Source organism: Idiotropiscis lumnitzeri, chromosome 11 (genome assembly GCF_059441095.1).
Source record: "Idiotropiscis lumnitzeri isolate Australia: NSW breed Sydney's pygmy pipehorse chromosome 11, RoL_Ilum_1.0, whole genome shotgun sequence".
Lineage (NCBI taxonomy): Eukaryota > Metazoa > Chordata > Actinopteri > Syngnathiformes > Syngnathidae > Idiotropiscis > Idiotropiscis lumnitzeri.
The window spans coordinates 664,797-686,662 of record NC_142401.1 but is presented as its reverse complement, the minus strand read 5'-3'; the positions used below and the strand labels follow the sequence as shown (position 1 = coordinate 686,662).

At 45.3% G+C, this 21,866-nt stretch overlaps 2 protein-coding genes across 5 annotated transcripts in view; both read left to right on the top strand.

Moving 5' to 3' along the window:
* cita (citron rho-interacting serine/threonine kinase a) overlaps positions 1 to 17,442 on the top strand; it is a 30,662-nt gene extending 13,220 nt beyond the window's left edge. Inside the window, exons 15-50 of one of the 4 annotated variants that reach the window (XM_088309043.1) lie at positions 25 to 78; positions 161 to 214; positions 549 to 689; positions 800 to 925; positions 1,314 to 1,409; positions 1,490 to 1,606; positions 2,080 to 2,189; positions 2,516 to 2,690; positions 4,233 to 4,430; positions 4,626 to 4,679; positions 4,954 to 5,151; positions 5,239 to 5,432; positions 5,499 to 5,634; positions 5,771 to 5,875; positions 6,024 to 6,164; positions 6,319 to 6,426; positions 6,549 to 6,741; positions 6,983 to 7,144; positions 7,657 to 7,680; positions 7,996 to 8,133; positions 8,744 to 8,924; positions 9,035 to 9,126; positions 9,215 to 9,319; positions 9,401 to 9,570; positions 9,811 to 9,855; positions 11,296 to 11,376; positions 11,453 to 11,588; positions 11,679 to 11,818; positions 11,940 to 12,032; positions 12,110 to 12,218; positions 12,306 to 12,434; positions 12,555 to 12,635; positions 12,707 to 12,785; positions 13,403 to 13,585; positions 14,521 to 14,908; positions 15,866 to 17,442. In XM_088309043.1, coding sequence (XP_088165169.1) covers positions 25 to 78; positions 161 to 214; positions 549 to 689; positions 800 to 925; positions 1,314 to 1,409; positions 1,490 to 1,606; positions 2,080 to 2,189; positions 2,516 to 2,690; positions 4,233 to 4,430; positions 4,626 to 4,679; positions 4,954 to 5,151; positions 5,239 to 5,432; positions 5,499 to 5,634; positions 5,771 to 5,875; positions 6,024 to 6,164; positions 6,319 to 6,426; positions 6,549 to 6,741; positions 6,983 to 7,144; positions 7,657 to 7,680; positions 7,996 to 8,133; positions 8,744 to 8,924; positions 9,035 to 9,126; positions 9,215 to 9,319; positions 9,401 to 9,570; positions 9,811 to 9,855; positions 11,296 to 11,376; positions 11,453 to 11,588; positions 11,679 to 11,818; positions 11,940 to 12,032; positions 12,110 to 12,218; positions 12,306 to 12,434; positions 12,555 to 12,635; positions 12,707 to 12,785; positions 13,403 to 13,585; positions 14,521 to 14,908; positions 15,866 to 15,889 — 4,560 coding nt within the window. In that variant the 3' untranslated portion in view covers positions 15,890 to 17,442. Of the gene's footprint in view, positions 1 to 24; positions 79 to 160; positions 215 to 548; positions 690 to 796; positions 926 to 1,313; positions 1,410 to 1,489; positions 1,607 to 2,079; positions 2,190 to 2,515; positions 2,691 to 4,232; positions 4,431 to 4,625; positions 4,680 to 4,953; positions 5,152 to 5,238; positions 5,433 to 5,498; positions 5,635 to 5,770; positions 5,876 to 6,023; positions 6,165 to 6,318; positions 6,427 to 6,548; positions 6,742 to 6,982; positions 7,145 to 7,656; positions 7,681 to 7,995; positions 8,134 to 8,743; positions 8,925 to 9,034; positions 9,127 to 9,214; positions 9,320 to 9,400; positions 9,571 to 9,810; positions 9,856 to 11,295; positions 11,377 to 11,452; positions 11,589 to 11,678; positions 11,819 to 11,939; positions 12,033 to 12,109; positions 12,219 to 12,305; positions 12,435 to 12,554; positions 12,636 to 12,706; positions 12,786 to 13,402; positions 13,586 to 14,520; positions 14,909 to 15,865 lie in introns of all 4 variants that reach the window. The other 3 variants (XM_088309047.1, XM_088309044.1, XM_088309045.1) reach the window with 3 other exon arrangements.
* A 1,805-nt stretch (positions 17,443 to 19,247) lies between these two features.
* On the top strand, positions 19,248 to 21,648 carry myl2a (myosin, light chain 2a, regulatory, cardiac, slow). The gene is made up of 7 exons (XM_088308255.1): positions 19,248 to 19,340; positions 19,632 to 19,724; positions 20,574 to 20,649; positions 20,795 to 20,899; positions 20,992 to 21,070; positions 21,156 to 21,204; positions 21,276 to 21,648. Exons 1-7 carry the CDS (start codon positions 19,338 to 19,340, stop codon positions 21,378 to 21,380), a joined length of 510 nt encoding a protein of 169 aa, XP_088164381.1. The 5' UTR covers positions 19,248 to 19,337; the 3' UTR covers positions 21,381 to 21,648.
* The last annotated feature ends 218 nt before the right edge of the window (positions 21,649 to 21,866 follow it).

Here is a 21,866-nt window from a genome sequence, read left to right as displayed (position 1 = left end):
GGAAATGATTCTTTCCGTTTCCAGGCTAAAGAGCAAGGTAAAGCGGAGGTCGAGGAGCTTCTCTCCAAACTGGAAAAGGTAAGGTGAAACTCCACATGTGATTCGGATTTTTTTAGAGCTGCAGTTGCTTTTCTATGCAACCATTTGTTTCCTTCTCAAGACAAACGCTGAGCAACAGGTGAAAATCCAAGAGCTGCAGGACAAACTATCAAAGGTACATTTATTTGCGACAAGAAATTGTCTTCACAAACTGGAAACTGCTTTTGGTTGTAGCCTGCCTCGTTTCCTGTTTATTCCCTTTTTCATGTTTCCAATTTGTACATCCAGCGTAACGGCAGATTCCTGAAAGTCTTTAATTAGATTTGCTCCAATGAGAGATAAGCGTTATCATTTTGTCCTTTTTGACCAGGGCACGTCCATAAACAATCGTGTCTTGCTTAATTCCATCTGAAGCAATTCAGTATGAGTGCAAATGTCTGCTTCAAGTGTTTCCAGAACTCTGTCCCGGGTTCCACCGACTTGCCTTTAACCGCCTGTCCTCACTTTAGGCGGTGAAAGCGAGCACCGAAGCCACTGAACTGCTGCAGAATGTCAGACAGGCCAAAGAACGGCTGGAACGAGACCTGGAACGCTTGCGAGGCAAAAGCGACTCGAGCGACACGCTCAAACGACGCCTGAGAGAGACAGAGGTACCACTTTAGACCAAAACGCCGTCTTACTCTCGCGCATTTGACACGTGCCGTCGCTCTCGTTAGACTTGACCTTATGTCTCATTTAGTTGTTTTTGGTGTGTAAGCAGGAGGGCCGGAAGACCCTGGAGAACCAAGTAAAGAGGCTGGAGATGGTCGAGCGTCGGGAGAATAAGCTGAAAGATGACATCCAGACCAAATCCCAGCAGATCCAGCAGATGGCTGAAAAGATCCTGGTGAGAGGGCCACGGATAAGACTTGCTTAATGCTCTCCACGTCCCCACCCCTAATTTTGCCCACTGCCCGTTTGTGGTCATCTTCAGCGGTCCCGACCGACATTTCGTAATTGCTCACTGCGTGTGCTCGCGAGCTCAGCTCTCTTCAACAGAGTGCGTAGAACGCGGCACGTAAACCGTCTCAGCATGAACAGGCGCCGCTACAGCCGTTTTGTGGATTTACAACTTTTCAATGCAAGTTTCTCCATTTGCTTTTTATCGTGCGTTTGTCGCGATAGTAAGTTTGCTCGTACACTTTTGTGAATGTTCATCCTGAGCCAATCGTGTACAAACGTCGTCATGTCCTTAAATGTCCATTTCAGGAAATGACCTTTTTGTAACTTTTCAGGAACTGGAGGACCACCTGAGGGACGCCCAGTCGACGGCACAAAGGATGGAAACTCAGCTTGTGCAAAAGGAGAGGCTTTACGAAGACAAAATTAAGGTAGTGTGACGAGGGAGCTGAAAATCTGTTGAACTTTGACCCCAATGAGACTTTGATGTGCCGTATCCACTCCAATGGAGGTTCTGGAAGCCCAAATGAAGGTGGACCTCGCCGACAAGGAGAGCCTGGAGGCCAGGAGAGCGCAGCAGGAGGAGGAGTCAAGAGAGAACTGCAAACTTCTCAGCGAGCAGAAAGCAGTAAGAAAAATGGCAATCGGTTAAAAATTGTCACTCTGAGAACCGCCTTTCAATTCGGATGAAGCCGCGGGGCGTTGTTCAGTTTCATAAATGATGTTGCAAAAAAAAAGGATCGAGTATCCATTTTTAATGCTAATGCATGAAAGTTTATGCACATGCCTCTTTGAAAATTGACAGTATTTTCATTTCTTTCCATACGCATTGTCACAGTGGCTTTGCCGTTTTGGAACGAGCGATTAAATTGTAGTGTGCATTATTTTGCTCTGTAAAGTCTGCGCTCAAGTCCTAATCTGGTTAATGTGGTAGAATTGAGGCAGTTAAGAAGCTTTTCATCTTCTGACATTGACAGGAGAAGATTCATGCAACACCTCTAAGAGGATTTTCCTCGAGTGAAACCTTCTGTTTCCTCCCCAGCCGCTCCAAAATGCATCTGCAAAATTGTGCACGCCACAACTTTCCTGATTTTTCTGCAGACCATTAACGCCATGGATTCAAAGATGAAGAACCTGGAGCAGCGCATCGCCGAGCTGTCAGAGGCTAACAAGCTTGCTGCGAACAGCAGCATCTACACCCAGAAGAATATGTGCGTTAACAAGACCTCCTAAACCCACATTGTGCTTTCATGAGGCTCCCCACCCACACTGACGCCATCTCCTCCCGCCTTCAACGGCTTCATTAGTGTACATTTGAATCGTGGTGCACCGTGACTCATGTCACTGCCTAGAGAATACGCTACTTTCCCTCATCTTTGGTTAAATGTTTTGCATCCATTTGAAGGAATCACAAGAATTATTATTTTTCTTTCTATGTCGTTAACACTGTTCATTTCACTCTAGTCGTTTTTAAAATAAACAATCTACGACATCCGTTCTTGACGTTTTTGTTGTTTGTTTTGTTTGGTTTGATTAGGAAAGCCCAGGAGGAGATGATCTCAGAGCTGCGACAGCAAAAGTTCTATTTAGAGTCTCAGGCTGGCAAGCTGGAGGCTCAAAATGCCAAACTGGAGGAACATCTTGAGAAAATCAGTCAGCAGGAGCAGACCAAGAGGACGCGTCTCCTGGAGCTGGAGAGTCGGCTGCGGGAGGTGAGCCAAAAGCAAACGCAAACAAAATCTGTCGGCGCAGGATTAAGTAATGCTCGTCAGCCGTCTCTCAGTGCGGCATTCCATTACAGTATTACTGTCCGCAAAGCAGATTAAGGCGCTTGATCGGCCACTGAGCTGATAGTCTTTTGAGATCATTAATATACAGTAGCGCTATAGATTACGACGGTGCTCAATTGAAAGACGAGTTCTTCAAATCTAAATTGAAAATAAAGCCCTTTTGCACCGGCTTCTTTTTACAGAAAAGCCCTTCCTCTCAGTTATCGTTTTTTTTTTGTTTGTTTGTTTTTTCACGTTAACGAAGACAAAGACTGTTGGCTGAGAGTTGCTTTGTTTCCTCCTCTCCGATTGTGAATTGATCTCAAGTGTGCTACTAATTGCTGACTTCTCTGCACCCTCACATACAAACAAAATAATAAGTCTCATACGTGCACACGCATGCTGCACAAACTGAAAACGCAATAATCATACGCTTCTTCCAACCCTTTATTTATTTATTTTTGGATTTATTTTACAGGACTGCACTCAAAGTTGGTGTTGAAATGTTACTGTATGAAATTTTAGGTTTTAGGCAACTCTAAGGTCCAAATCTCACTTAATTTAATTATATTTAGGGCTGGCACTATCGAATAGTTTTAGAGTTGACTATCGTATTGACTTATTCAATCGATTAACCGAATAAAGTTAGTAGATGACAAACTCAATGTTTTCCCAGATTATCAACCAATTATTGTTGTTTAGCGATTAAAAAAAAACAAAAACGAAACAACAATTCAGACAAAAAGGGAATAATGTACTCACCAGCCCATTTAGTTCGTGGTTTGGTCATTGTTACCCAAAGTTAAAGCTGATTTTTACAAATGTCTGTTTTCATGAAAGATTACAGAAGTCAATGAATAATTACTGCTGAGAGGCTGAAATGAAAGGATTTGGACAATATTAATTTAAACGAGCATACTAAACAATTACTCACATAGTTGTTGATTAATTCGATGACTGATTTGTTGTCGATTACATCGATTCATTTTGAAACCTCCACTTCCATCAGCTACATAAATAGAACGGCCACGTTCACATAGATTGCGGTGTAGTAAGATACATTACAATTGTTGTCATTGACTATTTTTGTGTTGCTGAACTTGAAGTTGTCCTCAATGTTTTCTTCCAGTTTTTTCCATAAAATACATTTTGCGTTTTTAACTGCTGTGACCCAAGTTCCATTCAATTTGCGGGCTTTCACAAGTGGTCTCCGTTAAGTGCGTGTAGAAAATGTACAGCACGCCTAGAATAGATCGGAACAGGTGAGTAGAGAATGTATTAAACCAAATGAATATGACAAAATCAAAAATGTGTTTTCCAAAACACAACATTTGAGCTTGCCTTGTGTTTGGGTGTTTTACAAAATCTACCATCTGTGACTCTGTAGCAACAAATGGCGATAATTATATGCTAATATAATGCATTTGAGGTGATGGTGACGCTGCGGTAAACACACATTTCCCATTTGTCCCGTTGCCTTTCAAGATGGGCTTAGAGCACGAAGAGGAAAAGCTGGAGATCAAGCGACAGGTGTCCGAGTTGACCCTGTCCCTGCAGGAGCGCGAGTCCCAGATAAGCAGCCTGCAGGCAGCGCGTCTCGCCTTGGAGAGCCAGCTGCAGCAAGCCAAGACTGAGTTGGAGGAAACCACCGCTGAGGCTGAGGAGGAGATCACCGCCTTGAGGGTAAGTCTGAGAGTGCACGTCAACAAATGACTCACATTGCCATATGCGGGTGGACATGCAAAACAAGCAACTAACATCATTCACCATATGCGCAACGTCAACAGCCAACACATTTGGGAATTTTATACTTTTTATTGGCACGTTTCATCATATTCTAAATTTCACATTTTAAGACCCTTTTCCCTTTTCTCATAGAATCACAGAGATGAAATTCAACAGAAGTTTGATGCCCTCAGAGACAGCTGTTCGGTAAGTGCCGATTAACGTCATGGGAATAGAAATGTATTTCCTATCTTATCTTAAACAGCAGAGTTGTTAGCATGTCTGCCTCACCGGCATCGGGCTTCCTACGTGGAGTTTGCACTTTCTCCGTGCGCTTCCAAGTGTTCTCTCTGACTACTTGGGTTTCCTCCCGCGTTCCAAAAAACGTACACGTAAAGACTTTATATTGAAACATGACTTGATGCATTGTCAATTATTCTCACCAGCACTGCAGACTCATGAAGCTCGTTTGTTGCTTCAGGTGATCACTGACCTGGAGGAGCAACTTACTCAGTTGAGTCAGGAGAATGCCGAGTTGAACCGCCAGAACTTCTACCTGTCCAAGCAATTGGATGAAGCATCTGATGAGAGGGAGGACCAACTGCAGCTGAGCCAGGAGGTGGACCGACTCAGGAGAGAGGTGGCCGACCGTGAGATGCATCTCAACAATCAAAAACAAGTAATGATGCCTCATGACTGACAGACCGCAAACACCTTTTCCAACAATATGCGTCTCCTCAACCTGCCGTTTGATTTCCCCCGCCAGAACATTGAAACGCTGAAGACTACATGTAGCATGCTGGAGGAGCAGGTGGTGGAACTGGAGTCGCTGAATGACGAGCTGCTGGAGAAGGAGAGGCAGTGGGAGGCTTGGCGAGGGGCCCTGGAGGATGAAAAGAGCCAAGCCGAAAGACGCACCAGGGAACTGCAGAGGCTGCTGGATAATGAAAAACAAAACAGGTAATGCGGGAGCGCTCTTGAACGTATTTGCAATGCGAGGAACGCTCTGTTGTGCGCTTTGCGCAGGTTACGGGCCGACCAACGCAGCTCTGAATCTCGCCAGGCAGTCGAACTAGCGGTCAAAGAGCACAAAGCGGAGATATTGGCGCTGCAGCAGGCCTTGAAGGAGCAGAGGCTCAAAGCTGAAAGTTTGTCTGATACCGTGAGTTGCCACAACTGCGTTTGGAGTTCCGATCAAACTTCTAGAAATGACCGCAGGATAACTCAATGCGATCGTTTTGGTTTTCCTGCAAAATTCTGCCAGCCTTGCTAGAGCCGGCATTCTGTTGTTTGCGCAGCTCAATGATTTGGAGAAGAAGCACGCCATGCTGGAGATGAACGCTCGCAGCTTGCAACAGAAATTGGAGACTGAGAGGGAGTTGAAACAGAGGCTGATGGAGGAGGTACAAAGTCAATTAGATTCCAAAGCCGCGCGGCCGTCGGACCAGCCACCGCTGCTCCGTTCTGTCACGTCGTCAAGTTCCTAACTCAATGAAGGTCTCGCAAAACACATTGGTTTCATTTCTCCTTTCTCTGCTGGTCTTTTGACAGCAAGGGAAGCTGCAACAGCAGATGGATCTCCAAAAGAGCCACATTTTCCGTCTGACTCAGGGGCTGCAGGATGCACTGGACCAGACTGATATGCTCAAGACGGAGAGGACCGACTTGGAATACCAGCTGGAGAATATTCAGGTGCTCCGTGCAATATCTCGGCAATTGAATGAGATGCTGTTTGGGGACCTTTATGAGTGATATTGGAAATTTCAATGATTCTTAGGAGATCGCATGTAAAGCGAAATAAGAAAATTGTCCTCCAAGGGCTTTCAAATGCAGCTTTATTTTGCAGGCGGTGTATTCGCATGAAAAGGTGAAGATGGAGGGGACCATCTCACAGCAGACCAAACTCATTGACTTCCTCCAGGCCAAAATGGACCAGCCCACCAAGAAAAAGAAGGTGAGTACGTCTGGTCAAGGCTTCGTTTCTGTAGAGGGGGGACAAAAGTGACCGGCCCAATGGACAAAATGTTGTCCCGTGTTCGAAATAAAGTCATCTCTCCGTGTTCCCGGTGTGAACAGGGTATTTTTGGGCGACGGCGCGAGGATGTCGGCACCACAACAAATGGGGCATTGACTCCTCAATCCCAGCCGACAGTTCCTTTGCAGTACAATGACATGAAGCTTGCTTTGGACAAGGAGCGCTCCAGATGCGGAGAGCTGGAAGAGGCTCTTCAGAAGATGAGAATCGAGCTACGATCTCTACGGGAAGAGGGTACGGAGGAAGAATCAATGTACAGGAGAAGTCAGTTTGAAAGTAGCGCATCAAAAGTCCATCTTATTCCTTGAGTGGGCATTTAACCAACTTTGAAATCATGTTTTTGTGAGTTCAAAAGATGGACAGTTGTGCTCTTTTAAAAGCAACCCTTCACTCCACTGTCTAGTGTCTCCAGACTTAGACTGCCACCGATGATTGATTGATTTTTTTTTTTTTTTTTTTTTTGCTGAAAATCCAGCCGCTCATTTCAAAGCACAGGATCACATGGCCACTTCCACGCCAGCACAAGCTCGTCATCAAATCCTCATGTCGGCCATTGTGAAGTCTCCAGAGCATCAACCCAACCCTTGTGGACTGCTTAACCCTTCAACCCGCTCGAAGGAGAATTCTACACCTGAAGGTGACACACACACACACACACACAAGCACTCTCTCTGTCTGTGTTCCAAAAATTTCCAAAAGGTTCAATTTGTCGGCATAGTCGTACTCACTGTCAACGAAACGGGCCCTCTGTTTGTCTTATCTTATCTGTCAGCTCGTGCGAAGCAGGATTACGTTGGATAACTCTGCACAGGACCTTGTAAATCTGAAACACTTTCATTTTTTCTTGTTTCAGGTTTTAGTCGCTGTGCTTTTATCCAGACAAAATTGTTATATTGTAATCCAGCCCGGGCCTGTCTCACAACCGAAGGATAACGGATTGAGCTGCTGAAACGAATTTTAAATGTAGACTTTCCTATGTTAAAAGACGCAGAATCGTCCCATCCGATGGATCAACTTTGATCAGTGACAAATCCATTGCCTTTCTTTGTGACTCAGGCCTCAAAAGTGTGCGAGTGTTTCACGTTCACATACTGTAGCTATGGTTAGACTGCTATCTCCTTTCTGTCTCTTTCCTCTTATTCCTTGCAGAAAAGAGGAGGGTCACCTTTGAAAGTAAGTTAGCAGTCACTCATTCCTTTCTTATGTCGTCTCAAATATGCGGGCCCCTCCATTTTTTTTTTTTTTTTTTAATTTACTGCCTCCACACTTTATGCATTCTGTTCAGATTGGTATGCATAGTGTGGTTTTCATCACTGCATTCCTACACATGCAAGTATTTACACTCAAAATGTGTTGTTTTTATTTATGTAATCATTTTCACTTTGCAAAAAAAAAAACCCAATCTTGCTGTGAAATTTGTTGTTGCTCTCTAACAAAATCCCCACATCTGCTCACTGCTGTTTTTGCGCTTGTTTGTTTAAATTTCAGAGTTTGGTCGTCGCGTGAAAGAGAGAATGCACCATAACATTCCGCATCGCTTCACCGTGGGCCTCAACATGAGGGCTGCCAAATGTGCCGTCTGCTTGGACACGGTGCATTTTGGACGCCAGGCCGCCACTTGTCTAGGTTTGCGTCCTCCTTTTTAAACCGAACGACGGGATTTTATTGGCTCGTATAATCCAAATGACTAACCGTTTTCTTTTCATGGAATTTTGGGGCCATATTTGAAAAATATCAATATTACTTCATAATTGACCATGAATAATCTTTATAATGATATAATCAATTCCTTGGAGGGGCAATCGGCACTTGGCATAGTTCGTGTTATTTAATTAGGAAGCGTGATGTTGCGTTGTTGGCCGTCGACAACCCGGATCTGAAAAAACTTTGACGGGTTTGTGACGTGGTTAGCATGCCGGCCTCGCAATTCCTTGCTTTCGACATCCTAATTTGGCACCGAGCTCCCCGTGTGGCCTTAGCATGTTTTTTCCGTGCTTTGGGTGCTCCCGCTCCAACCCGCATTCCGAGATCTCTCCACGTTTTGAACTCTAAATTTAGAAAACGGATGATTGTCACGTTCTGCTTTGCCTTCATCTCTCGCCCCATCTTCTGAAGTCCATAATGCAATTGCAAGTGAATCGTGTGTTTTTTTTATTTCCTACTCTGTTGACGCAATTTCCAAAAATGAATGAAAAGAAAAAGCGCCTGACCTTTTTTTTTTTTTGTCTTCCCGTAGAGTGCCACACCCTTTGCCATCCCAAATGCTCACCATGCCTTCCAGCGACTTGTGGCCTGCCAGCTGAGTATGCCACCCACTTCTCGGAGGCTTTATGCCGAGAGAAGGCAAGCTCCCCTGGACCGCAGGTCAAGGAAGCTAGTGGGCATGTTCGCTTGGAGGGATGGATGAAGCAGCCCAGGTTAATGGTTCACTCGTTCGGACATGAACGTTGCATGATGATGTGTTTGGATATTCACCATAATATTGAGAGATTTTGTAATCATTATTTGTGTTTCTTGTTTTGCAAAGAAATGGCAAGCGTGGTCAGCAGGGCTGGGAAACAAAGTATGTGGTTCTTGATGGAACCAAAATATCAATCTACGACACGGAGCCAAGAGAAGGTCGCTCTCTTTTTCTGCCGATATTCTAAAGAGGCATCCGTGATAAATCAGTCTCCAGTTCCAAACGACTTTGACGTGTCCTTTTTAGATTGTGCCAATGCGGAGGAGGAGTTTGAGCTTTGTCTTCCCGACGGTGAGGTCACTGTTCATGGAGCTGTTGGCGCCTCTGAGCTCATCAACACTGCAAAGTCAGGTAGCGCTTCACCCCCAGAACTCGGCCCATTTTGGAAGTCCATCTGAAATGTTTGCACTTGTTGCGTGTGTTTGCGGGCAGACATCCCGTACATTCTGAAGCTGGAGTCGCATCCCCACACCACGTGTTGGCCCGGCCAGTCCCTCTACTTCATGGCTCCCAGTTTCCCGGACAAACAACGCTGGGTGGCTGTACTGGAGTCTGTGGTGGCTGGTAGTCGTGGCTCCAAAGACAAAGGCGATTCGGACGCCGTAAGCACCAAAACTCATTTTGAAGCCATGTCTCGTTGTAACTCCAGGCAAGCGTGTATTGTTGGTTGTGCTTCAAGTCAACGATACGCAATGCCCCCGACATCGGCCAGTGCCTTCATTTCTTGTTCTTTCTCTCTCGATGCATGTTCTCACCAACCGCGTTGTCTCCGTTGTCCGTGTTAATGTCATTATGCGCTGTGTGTTTATCTCCATTCAATGCGGTTGCGTGGACCATCATAGGCCGGTGTTTCTAAACGACAGAAGAACCTATCACCCCTGGTTCAGGTACAGTAAGAAGCTGCACGAATGCTTGGGCTTCAGTGAGCCACTGGCTGAGCATGTCGTCGCTGTACCTGTCCATGCATAGAACACGATCGCTGCTCTGTGCAGGAGAACGCAGAACCGGGCTGATACGTGGTCGCCGTTGCACATCAAGTAGATTGTGCAAGATGCATGGGTCCCAATGGAAGTGGTCACTTTAGGCCCACGGCATGCTGTGCTATGCATGCTTCTGCAAGAGCCGCACACTCTTTGCCACACATCTCGCAAACAAGAGACAGAAAAATGAAAATTGACGATGCTCCTGCTTCCCTTGACTCATCATTTTAAAGACATAACATAAAAACAGAAAGCTTGCCTTCATGTTGTGGGAAGCACAAAGGTTGTTTTTTTTTTTGTTTGTTTGTTTTGTTTCATTTTTGTGATGCTTGGACTTTGTCGTCACTCTTTCTTTTTTAAAGCCAATGGAAGCCACCGTCATTTGTTACATTTACCATTCACGAGATTACGTGCCCATACGTAATGTAACAATATATGGTCTAGATGTATTGCTTGCTCATTTATTCCCTTTAAACGGCGACTTAAAAGTCAAAGCCATCTTTGATTAAGCATTTTGAATTTGGCTGATATCGCTTCAATGGTCAATGCAAAGACATGCAATCATTTTATTGTAGAATTGTTACAATTCTTTCTTTAGATAATGAAAACGTCTTTTATTTTGCTACAAGTTACATCATTGCAGTAATATCAACATCCATATTGCATGTTTTGCCAAAGTCGTGCGGCCAAATAATCGTTTCAAATCCAGTTGTGGACTCAAATCAAATTTGGATCATTTGCACATCCTTCATCTGCGATTTTTCTGCCCTAAGCAGAGCGTTTGTTGGACAAGGAGCATTTCTGAAAAACTGCACTGTAAATTGTTGTTGATGTTGTTGTTTTTTTAATGTGTGTGAAGTCTTTTTGAAAACACACATTTCTCAAATGCTTGCTCAAATTTACTCTGGACATTTGCGGCCTAAAAGCATATTTGTGGATGGTTGCCTTTCACTTTCAGGGCTCTGAAGAAAAAAATCTATCTCAAGATATTTTCATACAGGCTACTTGCCTTGCCTCCCACGCCTCTTCAACTGTCATGATTTTGCATTCACTCATTTTCCCCCTTATAGATGTTGCTGCGACACTCGTTAAAACTATAAATAGTTGAATGAATAACTAAATTTGTTTGCATAAACTGCTCTCATAGAAGGAAATTTGTAATGTGAGCCGTTTTTGTTTCTTGAGGCTCTCTCGCTACTTATCTGTTGCTGCGCGTGCTCCCAACGACATTATGCGGGTTTTCCTGCATCTTGTTACGTCATCGAGGTGTTTGAGAGCTGGCTGTCAATCATGCTAATCATCACACTCTCCCCGCTTCACATTCTTCGCGCTTTGGTGTCCTTCCAGAAACTTCTGGGCAACTCTTTGCTGAAGCTGGAGGGCGACGACCGCTTGGACATCAACTGCACTCTGCCTCTCACCGACCAGGTTCTGCCGTCATGCTTGCGGTCGGGCGGCTGCAGGTTTCGCATTAATGACCGTCCGCCCTTGTGGCTCGCCTTAGATCGTGCTGGTCGGCTCGGAGGAGGGCTTGTATGCTTTGAACGTCATCAAGAACTCCTTAACCCACATTCCGGGCCTGACCGCCGTATTCCAGATTCAGATCCTGAGGGAGCTGGACAAGCTGTTGATGATCACCGGTTAGTCGATCAGGCCATTCAGGAATTTCAATTGTGTTGAATGCTTCGTTCTCAAGTCTTTGGTGTGTTTGTGCCGACTGTGTGTGCCAGGAGAGGATCGGGCGCTGTGTTTGGTGGAGATCAAGAAAGTGAAACAATCTTTATCGCAGTCGCATCTGCCAGCTCCACCTGACCTCAACCCCTTCATCTTCGAGACCGTGAAGGGGTGCCACCTCTTCTCCTCTGGAAAGGTCACGCGCATTATTTTCATCATCTGGAGTTAAATCGTCAGTTTGCAAAGATGAAGTTGAAGTTATGAAGCTGAGCATCAGGCAAAAAAAAGTGATATTTTTTGTCTTTCTTTCTCCACAGATTGACAATGGCATCTGTATCTGTGCCGCTATGCCCAATAAGATTACAATCCTGCGACTTAATGAAAGCCTCAATAAATTCTGTATCAGAAAGGTCAGCGCGCAGTCGAGGTTTTTGGGATTCTCGGAATAAAGTGAGTTGTATTGTTCAACTTTGGACTTTGTTTGCAGGAAATTGAGACGTCCGAGCCGTGCAGCTGCATCCACTTCACTGGCTATAGTATCATCATCGGCACCAACAAATTTTATGAAATTGAAATGAAGCAGTATGTGCTTGAAGGTTCGGCCTGTCCTTTCCAATCGCGTGCGCTTGGTTTGAGATCCAAAGGATTGTGCGTTCACGTCAACCTGACGTCTATTCCTGCAGAGTTCCTGGACAAAAACGACGTGACGTTGGCCTCTGCTGTGTTTGCCGCCTCCTCCCACAGCTTCCCCATCTCCATCATTCAGGTCACCACGGCTCCTCAGAAGGACGAGTACCTGCTCTGTTTCCACGGTGAGATGTTCTTTTCCGAAGGTGCCGGCGAATGCCAAAACCTGTAAATGTCATTTCTCTCATTGGCGACTGACGTGCTTACTTATTTGGCCTTGCCAACAAAATGTTTTTTTCTTGCAGAGTTTGGTGTGTTTGTGGACGCCTACGGCCGCCGGAGTCGAACGGATGATATTAAGTGGAGCCGCCTGCCTCTGTCGTTTGGTCAGTCGTTTGCATTTCCTCTGATCAGCGGCAAGTCACGTCAGATATTAAATGAGAGTTTGACCTTTCAGCCTATCGCGAGCCGTACCTGTTTGTGACCTACTTCAACTCTCTGGACGTGATTGAGATTCAGGGACATTCTGCATTAGGGTAAGCGTATTTTTAGAGGCTCTTTGGCTCGAGCTTCTTAAGAATCTTTTCCCCGGGTGAGCGTAGCAATGTGCCGCAGCCCGTCCCAGATGTGTCCACATCTTCTTGACGTACACTAACAGCGTCTTTTATTACATTGCGTACGTGATTGTGGAGCGTTGTCGTGTTTTTTTTTAGTGAGTCAAACTTACCATGGGCATTAAAAAAAAAAAAGGGGCGGGGGCGGTGCTTCATGTTGCTGGTCGGGGTGTAATACATTGGTTCCATATTGACCAATGTTGATGTGATACGAAGATTAAAAACTGCAGAAAAAAGAAATTTGTCCACTGATGGACCAAAGAAGTCTGAATTTGTTTGTCTTTTGTATCTAATTGGCTGTCAACCTGCCCAAAGTTGACTCTGCGTCTTGCTCAAAGGCAACTCAGATTGGCTCCAGCACACCCACGAGAGAGGACAAACGAACTGCACAAAGGCTCTTCTTTTAATGCTGTCGTAATTCTGACCCCGCTGGCTTTTATTGATTTTTTTTTTTTTTTTTTTTCTCCCCTTAATTTGCCTTCATGCCAAAATGCCACTTGTCGCTCGTCCAGTGTTCTGAGCTTCTGCACTCTTTTCAGATCCCACTCCTACGCTCACCTGGATATCCCCAACCCCCGCTACCTTGGCCCAGCCATCTCCTCCGGCGCCATTTACTTGGCCTCGTCATATCAGAACAAACTGCGCGTGATTTGCTGTAAGGGCAATTTGATTCAGAACCAGGATGGCGGAGGCGACTTCCAGCATTGCGGCTCAGGACGCAGGTGAGGACTGTTTGTTTTCACTCAAGATATGAACTGCACATTTTTTGGAATGGTGATGTGAAAGGAAAAGTTTCTTTTTTAGTCAATCTTTAGTTTTGTCATTCACTTGTTGGTGAGGTGTTGTTCCGCCACAATTTGGACGGTGGAAAAGGTGACGATGACGTTGGCACTGCAGGGCGCAGGTTGACATGCACTGTTGGTGATGGTTAAGTTTGGCTTTAGAATTCTTTTTCTTTTCTTTTTTTTTTTTGGTGACACCTGCATTTTCCTTCCTTTTCTTTGCAGGAGGACGAGATCATTTTTTATATGTAGCAAATCATAAGCTAATTAAAAATAATCACTTTAAATCGAGCATGGAAATGTTGGAGGCAAGCAACAATTTGAATAAAAACCAAATTTGTGATTTTACGTCATGTGAGTGTGGTCTGTTCCAATGTGATGCTTGCTTCGGAGGAGTCACATAACGTGGCGCAGTGGCTGACTCGAGCGAGTCCCGCTCGATGAATGTCGACTTGCGTGCGAGCGTGAGCGTTTGTTTGCAACCGGTCCGAGCCCGTCTGCCTTTCGCCCGCTTCCCTGGCACCGAACTGGATAAGCAGTCCAAGATGGGCGGAGGGTTGCGTTGGATGCATTTAGGGCTGACAAAAATTGCTGTGCGATCTGCTTTGAGCTGCCCTTCGACTTTCCAAAGCCATTTTGTGTTGTCTTGGACTCACTTGAGCAACCTGAGTCCTGCATTGCCAAACAAGCCCCGGAGGCACGTCTCCACCAAGCGCTCAAAGTTCAAAGCTACATGCCGGCGAGCTTCAAATCTCAAAGACCTTGACTGCTCATAATAAGCGAATACTGACACTTAGTTCCACATTTAACGTTTGTCGTTGACTCGTCACAGAGGGTGCGCTTCCTTTTGTTACTTTGCTCCTTCTCCCTGACAGCCCGAACAAACGCGGGCCTCCTTCCTACAACGAGCACATCTCCAAACGGCTGGCGGCCAACCCCAATGTCCACGGCGAGCCCGGCACGCCCCACCGCTACCGAGAGGCCCGCACCGAGTTTCGGCGAGACAAGTCCCCCAGCCGACCTCTGGAGAGAGAAAAGTCTCCCGGCAGGATGCTGGACAACCGGATCATGGCGTCTCCCGGCCGAGTCATGGCCGACCCTCGCTCGGAGCGTTCCCCGGCAAGGGCCATGGCCGACCCCCGAATGGAGCGCTCCCCGGGGCGCATGATGGATGTTCGCAGGGAGAGGTCGCCGGGCCGTTTCGAGGAGCGCCAGAGGCTTCATACTGGTTCGGGACGCACGCCCATAAACCCCGTGGCCAAGGTCGGTTGCTATCAAGAATGCAATTTCAAATTTAATCTTGTGGAAGAACATTTCATTGTCGTGGCTCAGGTGAAGGAACAAAGCTACTTGCACAAAATATTGACGGCACACAAATATTCCACAGCGGAGCGGTTGGAAGTCATTGCTTTTGTAGACATTTCTTTCGCTTTGACTTTGAGGTACCGTTGAGGAAAATGTTTTCGTTCCAAGTGGAGACGTGTGGGTGGACTGCGGGACAATGACAATTTTTGGGATTGTAATATACGAGTCAATGTCGAATAAATATGCTGAGGAGCTTTCTTGGAAGTGGCTTCTTTCCAATCTTTGGAAGCTCTTCCACCATTTCTGCTCATTTAATCCGCGTCTCCTGGCTGCAGCTTGAATATTTAGGAACAGTTTCAGTCTTCTCATGTTTGTAAGAAAGTGTATCAGCCCCAAAAATGATTTACAAAGTACTGCTTTGCCTCCTTTGGTCAACTGTGATGAAACTCGAATACTAAAACGCTTGTCAGCTGTTGTTGTTCAATGATTACGAACATCGTCAAGCCAAATTTACAAAGGTCGTACAAAATGGATATCAGCATACCCAAATTCTCACAAACTCTGTATTGAGGTTATGCTGTGCTTTCCAAAAGTATTCACAACCTTTAATTTTTTAAATTTATTTTTTTACCCTTTTTGTCACATTGCAAGCTCTAATTTAAAATGTTTTTTAAACGGAATTTTATTCACTGGATATATCAAAGTGATCTATCAGTATAAACACATTTTTGAAAGGCCACCCGAGAGCAAAAATGACACCGGTGGAGCTGCGGTGTTCCACAGCAGAGCTGGAGGCAGTTCCATTATTACTTAAAGTTTCCAAAAAATAATAATCATTTTGGAGGTTGACCAGATGATCGAGAAGGTGTTCCTTGAGCGTTTTGCTAATTGTTTTGTCTTGACTTTCTTGGGCAGGTTTGGGACCAGTCGTCCGTTTAGTTGCGTCCTCTCCGACAGCGAGGTCCATCTTCGGGAAAGGTCGACGAGGACGAAATGACGGAGAAGGTCACGAGGAATCACTGCCACACATTTCTTTTGATTGGCGTCCAAGCCGAGAAACAGCAGACAATTTTTGCAAGTAAGAGGAGAAAAAATTATTAGGAGAATAAAAGTACGCATGTACGTACAAATGCCTTCAGAACAACTTTTTGATGACGTAGCTGTGCTTTCAGTTCAATCAAGATTAAATGAAAAACCTGAGGTGTAGCAGCGCAAACATAAACAGAAGCAGTTACTGGTCGGAAGATGCCTCGGTAGCATTTCCTTTTTATGAGCATCTGTGACTGTCAACAAACAATCATTAAGAGCGAATTAAAGTCGTTCCCTACGAATGTTCGGTTTGACTTCACCACACTGGAGCTGTGGATTTAAACAAAACTGATCGACATCAATGAAGCCGCAAAGTAGATGCTCGTCTTCCTGCAGAGAGGTTGACGATAAAAAAAAAAAACTGCACTAGCCGCAATGGCAAGCAGTCGTGGAGCAGGACCTTTCGAATGCTATCTGACTGTAAATAGACAAGACATAATTTTATACACATATATAAATATATATTGAGAAGGAATTTCAAGGCTGGATAAGCCACGTCTATTTTTGTTAAAGAAAAAAGGTGACAACTTGCTCTCTTGAATGTCAAATAAGTATTCTTTTAATACGTGCAAATGTCTATCAAAGTGAGTGATTGCGTAATGACTCAGACTAGTGTAGCAATGACAAACCTCCATTAAAAAAAAAAAAATGGACATGAAAGCAGCATCGTGTGACTCTCCCATATAGTCGATGCAACCCAAATTGGTGAAAGTCGTGGCTGAAAATGAACTTGTGTGTTCCTCTGCTTCGGCCTCATTTGGTTTCTGTTTCAATTCCAACATTCATCGAAAACATTTTTCAGTTTTCAAGTCAATGCTGATCGTGTAAAACGTCAGAACGACACTCAGCTCGAGTCCGATCCATTTTGGACGCTTATTGTGCTTCTCTCCATTCGAATGTGACCTGTGACCTCACTTCCAAAACAGATGCTGTTTTTTATGTATTTTGACAAGTGTCAACCCGTGACGATGAAGACTCCTCGACCTCATGACGCCTTGATCGTTTTCATTGAATGTATTTGAAGTTGATGCAATTGGTGGAAACGTTTTTTTGAATTTGCAATTCCGAAAACCAAATGCGCACATTTCCTGCTGATCGAAATACAGTGAAGCCCCGCTATATGTGAGCGAACCCCCCACCCGACCCAATCGCTACTTTTGTCCAAATGAAAGTCCTCAACTCACTCCAACATACTTCCTTGACGCCAAAACGGATAATCAAGCCAATGATCTAATTCCCAAATGCCGGATATACGGGGTTTCACTCTTCTTTGACTTTGACACTTTTAAGTTGTATATTTCATTCCACTTGCTTGGTTGCCGGATTTGAAATCGATGTCTGCTGACAACAAAGTCCCTGTAGAAATTTGCTCACACAATATTAAATCTATCCATTGACTTTTACCGTGCGTGTGCGTCTTTTCTCGAGTCAGTGAGTTGGGCTGGAGGCTTTAGCAGGCCGGCCGTGATGTGTCCATTTGTCCATTGTGTTTGAAGAGGTCGCTCTATTTTTGGACGCGTGCGGACTTCTCAGCCTGCGGGGACACCAAGGCCGTCATTCCAGCCACAGTAGCTGCTTTGGCTGCTCACAAATCACAAACTTTCAACAATAGCATGTGACCACCCCCTCCGCCCCCCTTCCCAGGGTAACAATAACTGCGACCTGGCTGTTCGCATTATGTTTGTGACATGACACCCCCGACATCTGCTGCGAGGCCATCAACTGCGTTTTATTTGACAGCGACTGTCGGGAGCTCGTCTCTCGATTTAGCTCCCGAGCGCGTCGTGTCGCCGCCTCGCCTCACTTCATTCTCGCACGCTGTCGCTTTTCTTGACCCGGGAACCTTGAGTCCTTCTGAGACGACCCGTTAACGAAGCGCGCTCACGTCGGAAGGACGTGTTTATTTTGCCGCACATACTTGAACGGCTACCGGTGAGCTCGTTGGTGACAGCGAGCATGTGACTCTGGCCTCCGTTGTGTCCCGGGCTTTGCAATCAAACTTTTTACACAAAGTACCAACTGATGAGTCGCTCGCTTCCATCGGCGTGACCAACATTAAGACACGGTTGCATAATAGGCCCTAAAAGTGAAGCCGCTGTCACATCAAGTTGAACAGCACGCTGCAAAGATACAAAATGGTCCCGGCTTTATGCATGACACGGGAGCAACGAAAATTCCCTTAACAATTTAAAAAAAAATAAGGAGGGGGAATCAGCCCCAAACTATGCTCCTGTAAGGAAAGAGCTTAGTAAAATAATGTAAGAATGAAAATTGCGGGCGGGGCGGGTCCTAGAAAATGTGAATGCGCATGTGCTGAACCGTGACTATGCGAAGGTCTCAAATATTGAAGGCATGAGCCGCACAAATGACGATCGCCGGCGTCGGGCCAAAACCTCGTATCTTTTGTTCAATCGCGAGCATTACGACGGGAAAGACGACAAACTATTTTCAACACGTGCAATTGGTCAATGTGTTCAAATAAGACCCTCGCGTGTGGACCGACCAATACTTTAGCTTTTCGGAAGAAAAAAACAATCCAATGTTTTTGCCCAACACCAGAGCCTTGTAACGTGGGCCGATTGCCTCGTTTTGGTGTTCCTCGAAGGATGGAACGATTGATGACGTCTTAACAGTGGCAAGGACAAGAGTGAAAGTTTTGAATTTAGAAATGTCTCTGCATTCTTTGAACAAGTGACCAGGAGCGTCTTTGAATTGCGCAAGAACCAAAACCTGTTGTCGCGTGGCCAGGTCACACACGGCTCCGGGATGCCATTCCGCTTCTCAACAAGTACGCTCGTCTAAAAATGGGCCATCGTTTGAGATGGGAACAAAAAGAGCGGTCCAACGATACAAATGTTTCTTTTTGTTTGTTTGTTTTTTTTTAACCCGAAACTCGCTTCGGCTTATTTTGTTGCGTTGCTGTTCTACAAAAAAGATGTCGTAAGCTGTGATGTGTTGACATCCTCAAATCAATGTTCAGCAGACTCAGAAGGTGATACTTTAACCTTCAGTCTGCTTTGGATATTCTAATCCTGTCATTCGTCTCTCTGCTGGTGGAAAAAAATCCAAAACAAATCTTGTGGCGGTGTGTGTGAGAGTGCGAGAGAGAGAGAGCGAGCGTGAAACAAAGACAAAGCGTGTGGAAGCATCATTTACTGTACCTGTCACTTCCTAAAGAGGACATCGTTTATAAATATCATCCAGTGGAGATGACAGCTGGGGGGCTACAAAAGGCCACCCACCTTCTCCTCATTGTTCACCGGCATCCTTGTTGCGCTCGCCTCCCACTTGCTCAGCCATGGTAAGTCCTCGCGTGCACACAACACATGCTGACACTTTTAGCAGGACGTTGCTCAAAAATGACAATTAAGCGCAATGATTATGTTCGTACCTTCGGAAATGGCATATTCTTATCTTGTGTCTTATTCTTATTCACTTTTATTGGTTAATGTATCTCAAGCCATTTTCTTCAGTTATTTATTCGTGTAATTTAAAAAAATCAACTAAATGAGCTCTGTCTGTCTGTGTAATGCTCTCATGCTAAAAAAAAAAAAAAGGTCGTCATGTGGCAAATCTTTCGTTCGCTCCACAGCCACCCAAAAAAGCCAAGAAGAGAACAGGCGAGGGAGCCAATTCCAACGTGTTCTCCATGTTTGAGCAGGCCCAGATTCAGGAATTCAAGGAGGTGAGTTCAAACTGCGCCACTTGCGCTTTTCCTTTGCCCCCAAAAAGATTTGGCCCTCATTACACATGTCCGCTCAAGTCTGCACTTCAATGAGTGAGTGAGGTGGCCCGGTTGACTCGCGTGTACTTTGCATTTTCGTAGGCGCTGAGAAGTCATCGTTTATCATCCGCAGTCAGCGTTTCAGCGAATAAAATGCATACATATCCAAAATCTTCTCCAACAGACTCAGAAAGCCAAACGGAACCCAAAACAATATTTTGCTGAACTGAATTTCCCGGATAGCGGCGTGTGATTTGACCATTTTGTTTTTCGATCTCATAGTCTACTTGCATGTCATGCGCTGATTTGCTCGCTAACCAATCGACGTAATCGATTGTCACGTGCCCAAAAAGCGCAGTAACATTGATTGACTGTAAGACAAAAACATTTGTTTTCGTGAAGACAAATTCTTTTTGCATTCACACCAATTGTAAAGTTTTTCTATAAATCTGCAATTCATCGAAATGATTTGTCATTCATGAATAAATCATCCATGTGGAAAGTCACATTTTTTTTTTCCCTTGATGAGGGGTGACCACAGAGTCCCCCGGCCCCCACGTAGCTCCGCCCCTGTCGTGTTTGGACCGCAAACACCTGTCGGCATTTCACTCCATCGCCGCCTTGCTGGTATGCGCTCGGCCAAACAATCCAGACGGGTGTCGTCGGCGATTAACTCGCACATGAAATGCTCCTCATGTGCTGGATGCCAAGCTTCAAACTCGCCCGCTTCGCTTTAGACACGGAGCGCAATGGAGATCGTCGTGTTCTTTTTGCTGTGTTGAATTTGTGTCCACAATCTCGTGTGTTCAGGCATTTACCATCATGGACCAGAACAGAGACGGCTTCATCGACAAGAACGACCTGAGGGACACTTTTGCGGCGCTCGGTCTGTTTACATCAACTTTATGATTTGGTGATGTGTTAAGATCAAAAAAAAAAAAAAGAAAAAGATGATTTTTATAGGGCATTTGTCAATGAAGCAATGAAGTAGTTTCACTTCTGCATGAAATTACAAATGTTTGCTCCTTTAGGTCGCCTGAACGTCAAACAGGAAGAGATTGATGAGATGCTCAAAGAAGCTCCGGGCCCAATCAACTTTACCGTCTTTCTTACTATGTTTGGAGAGAAACTGAAAGGTAGCATGAAAAACAAAAGAGGAAGCTTTTGGACGTGAATTCTTTTCAGGTCAAATTGATTCCAACCACTGTGTGCGTGCGTGTGTGCAAAGGTGCTGATCCAGAAGAGACCATCCTCAATGCATTCAAAGTGTTTGACCCTGAGGGCAAAGGCGTGCTGAGGAAGGACTAGTAAGTACCACCAAACTCACGTGCAGTATTTGGTCCGCAGTCGAGAAAAAAAAATGCGATTGTGTCACGTCTCCGCTGTCCACAGTGTGACACAAATGCTGACAACACAAGCCGACAGGTTCACGCCCGAAGAGGTAACCCGCTCATCCTCAATTTTGAGCGGTGAAGGAACGTGATGCAAATGTGTTGCCTTTGTGTGCCGCAGATGGAGCAGATGTTCGCTGCCTTCCCTCCAGATGTGGCCGGCAACCTGGACTACAAGAACCTGGTGCACATCATCACCCACGGCGAGGAGAAGGACCAGGAGTGAATGAATGTGTTGCGCGGGGACACGTGGAAGGAAATGGACTGGGATTCATTCAGGCAGCGGCCATGCTGGTGTCGTCGTTTCTGCGCTGCAAGTTCACGCAACACGTTCGAGATGAGAGCCACACAAAAAACAGACTGAGCCCCTCCCACCCACAACCAACTTCAACATGCATTTCCGATTAATTGCAGCATTTTCTCCTTTGTGTTTTCCATCAAATTATCCATCCAGCCGGTGCTTGTTTGTCAAATAAAAGTTGTCAGAGAAATCATTTCTGAATTTGTCTCTTGAATAGGACACCCTGTTCTCAGAAGAATTTGAAAGGATTATAAATTTGAACTGCATCTCTGCACAAAAGCCAATTCATGATACGATAATGAAAAGCAAATCAAAATATATTTTCGGATTACAATCGTTTCTTTGTCACCCCCCTATCCTCCCTCTCTCGCTGTCTTTTTCCTCTCTCTCGTTGACTCTCTCTGAGTTGCG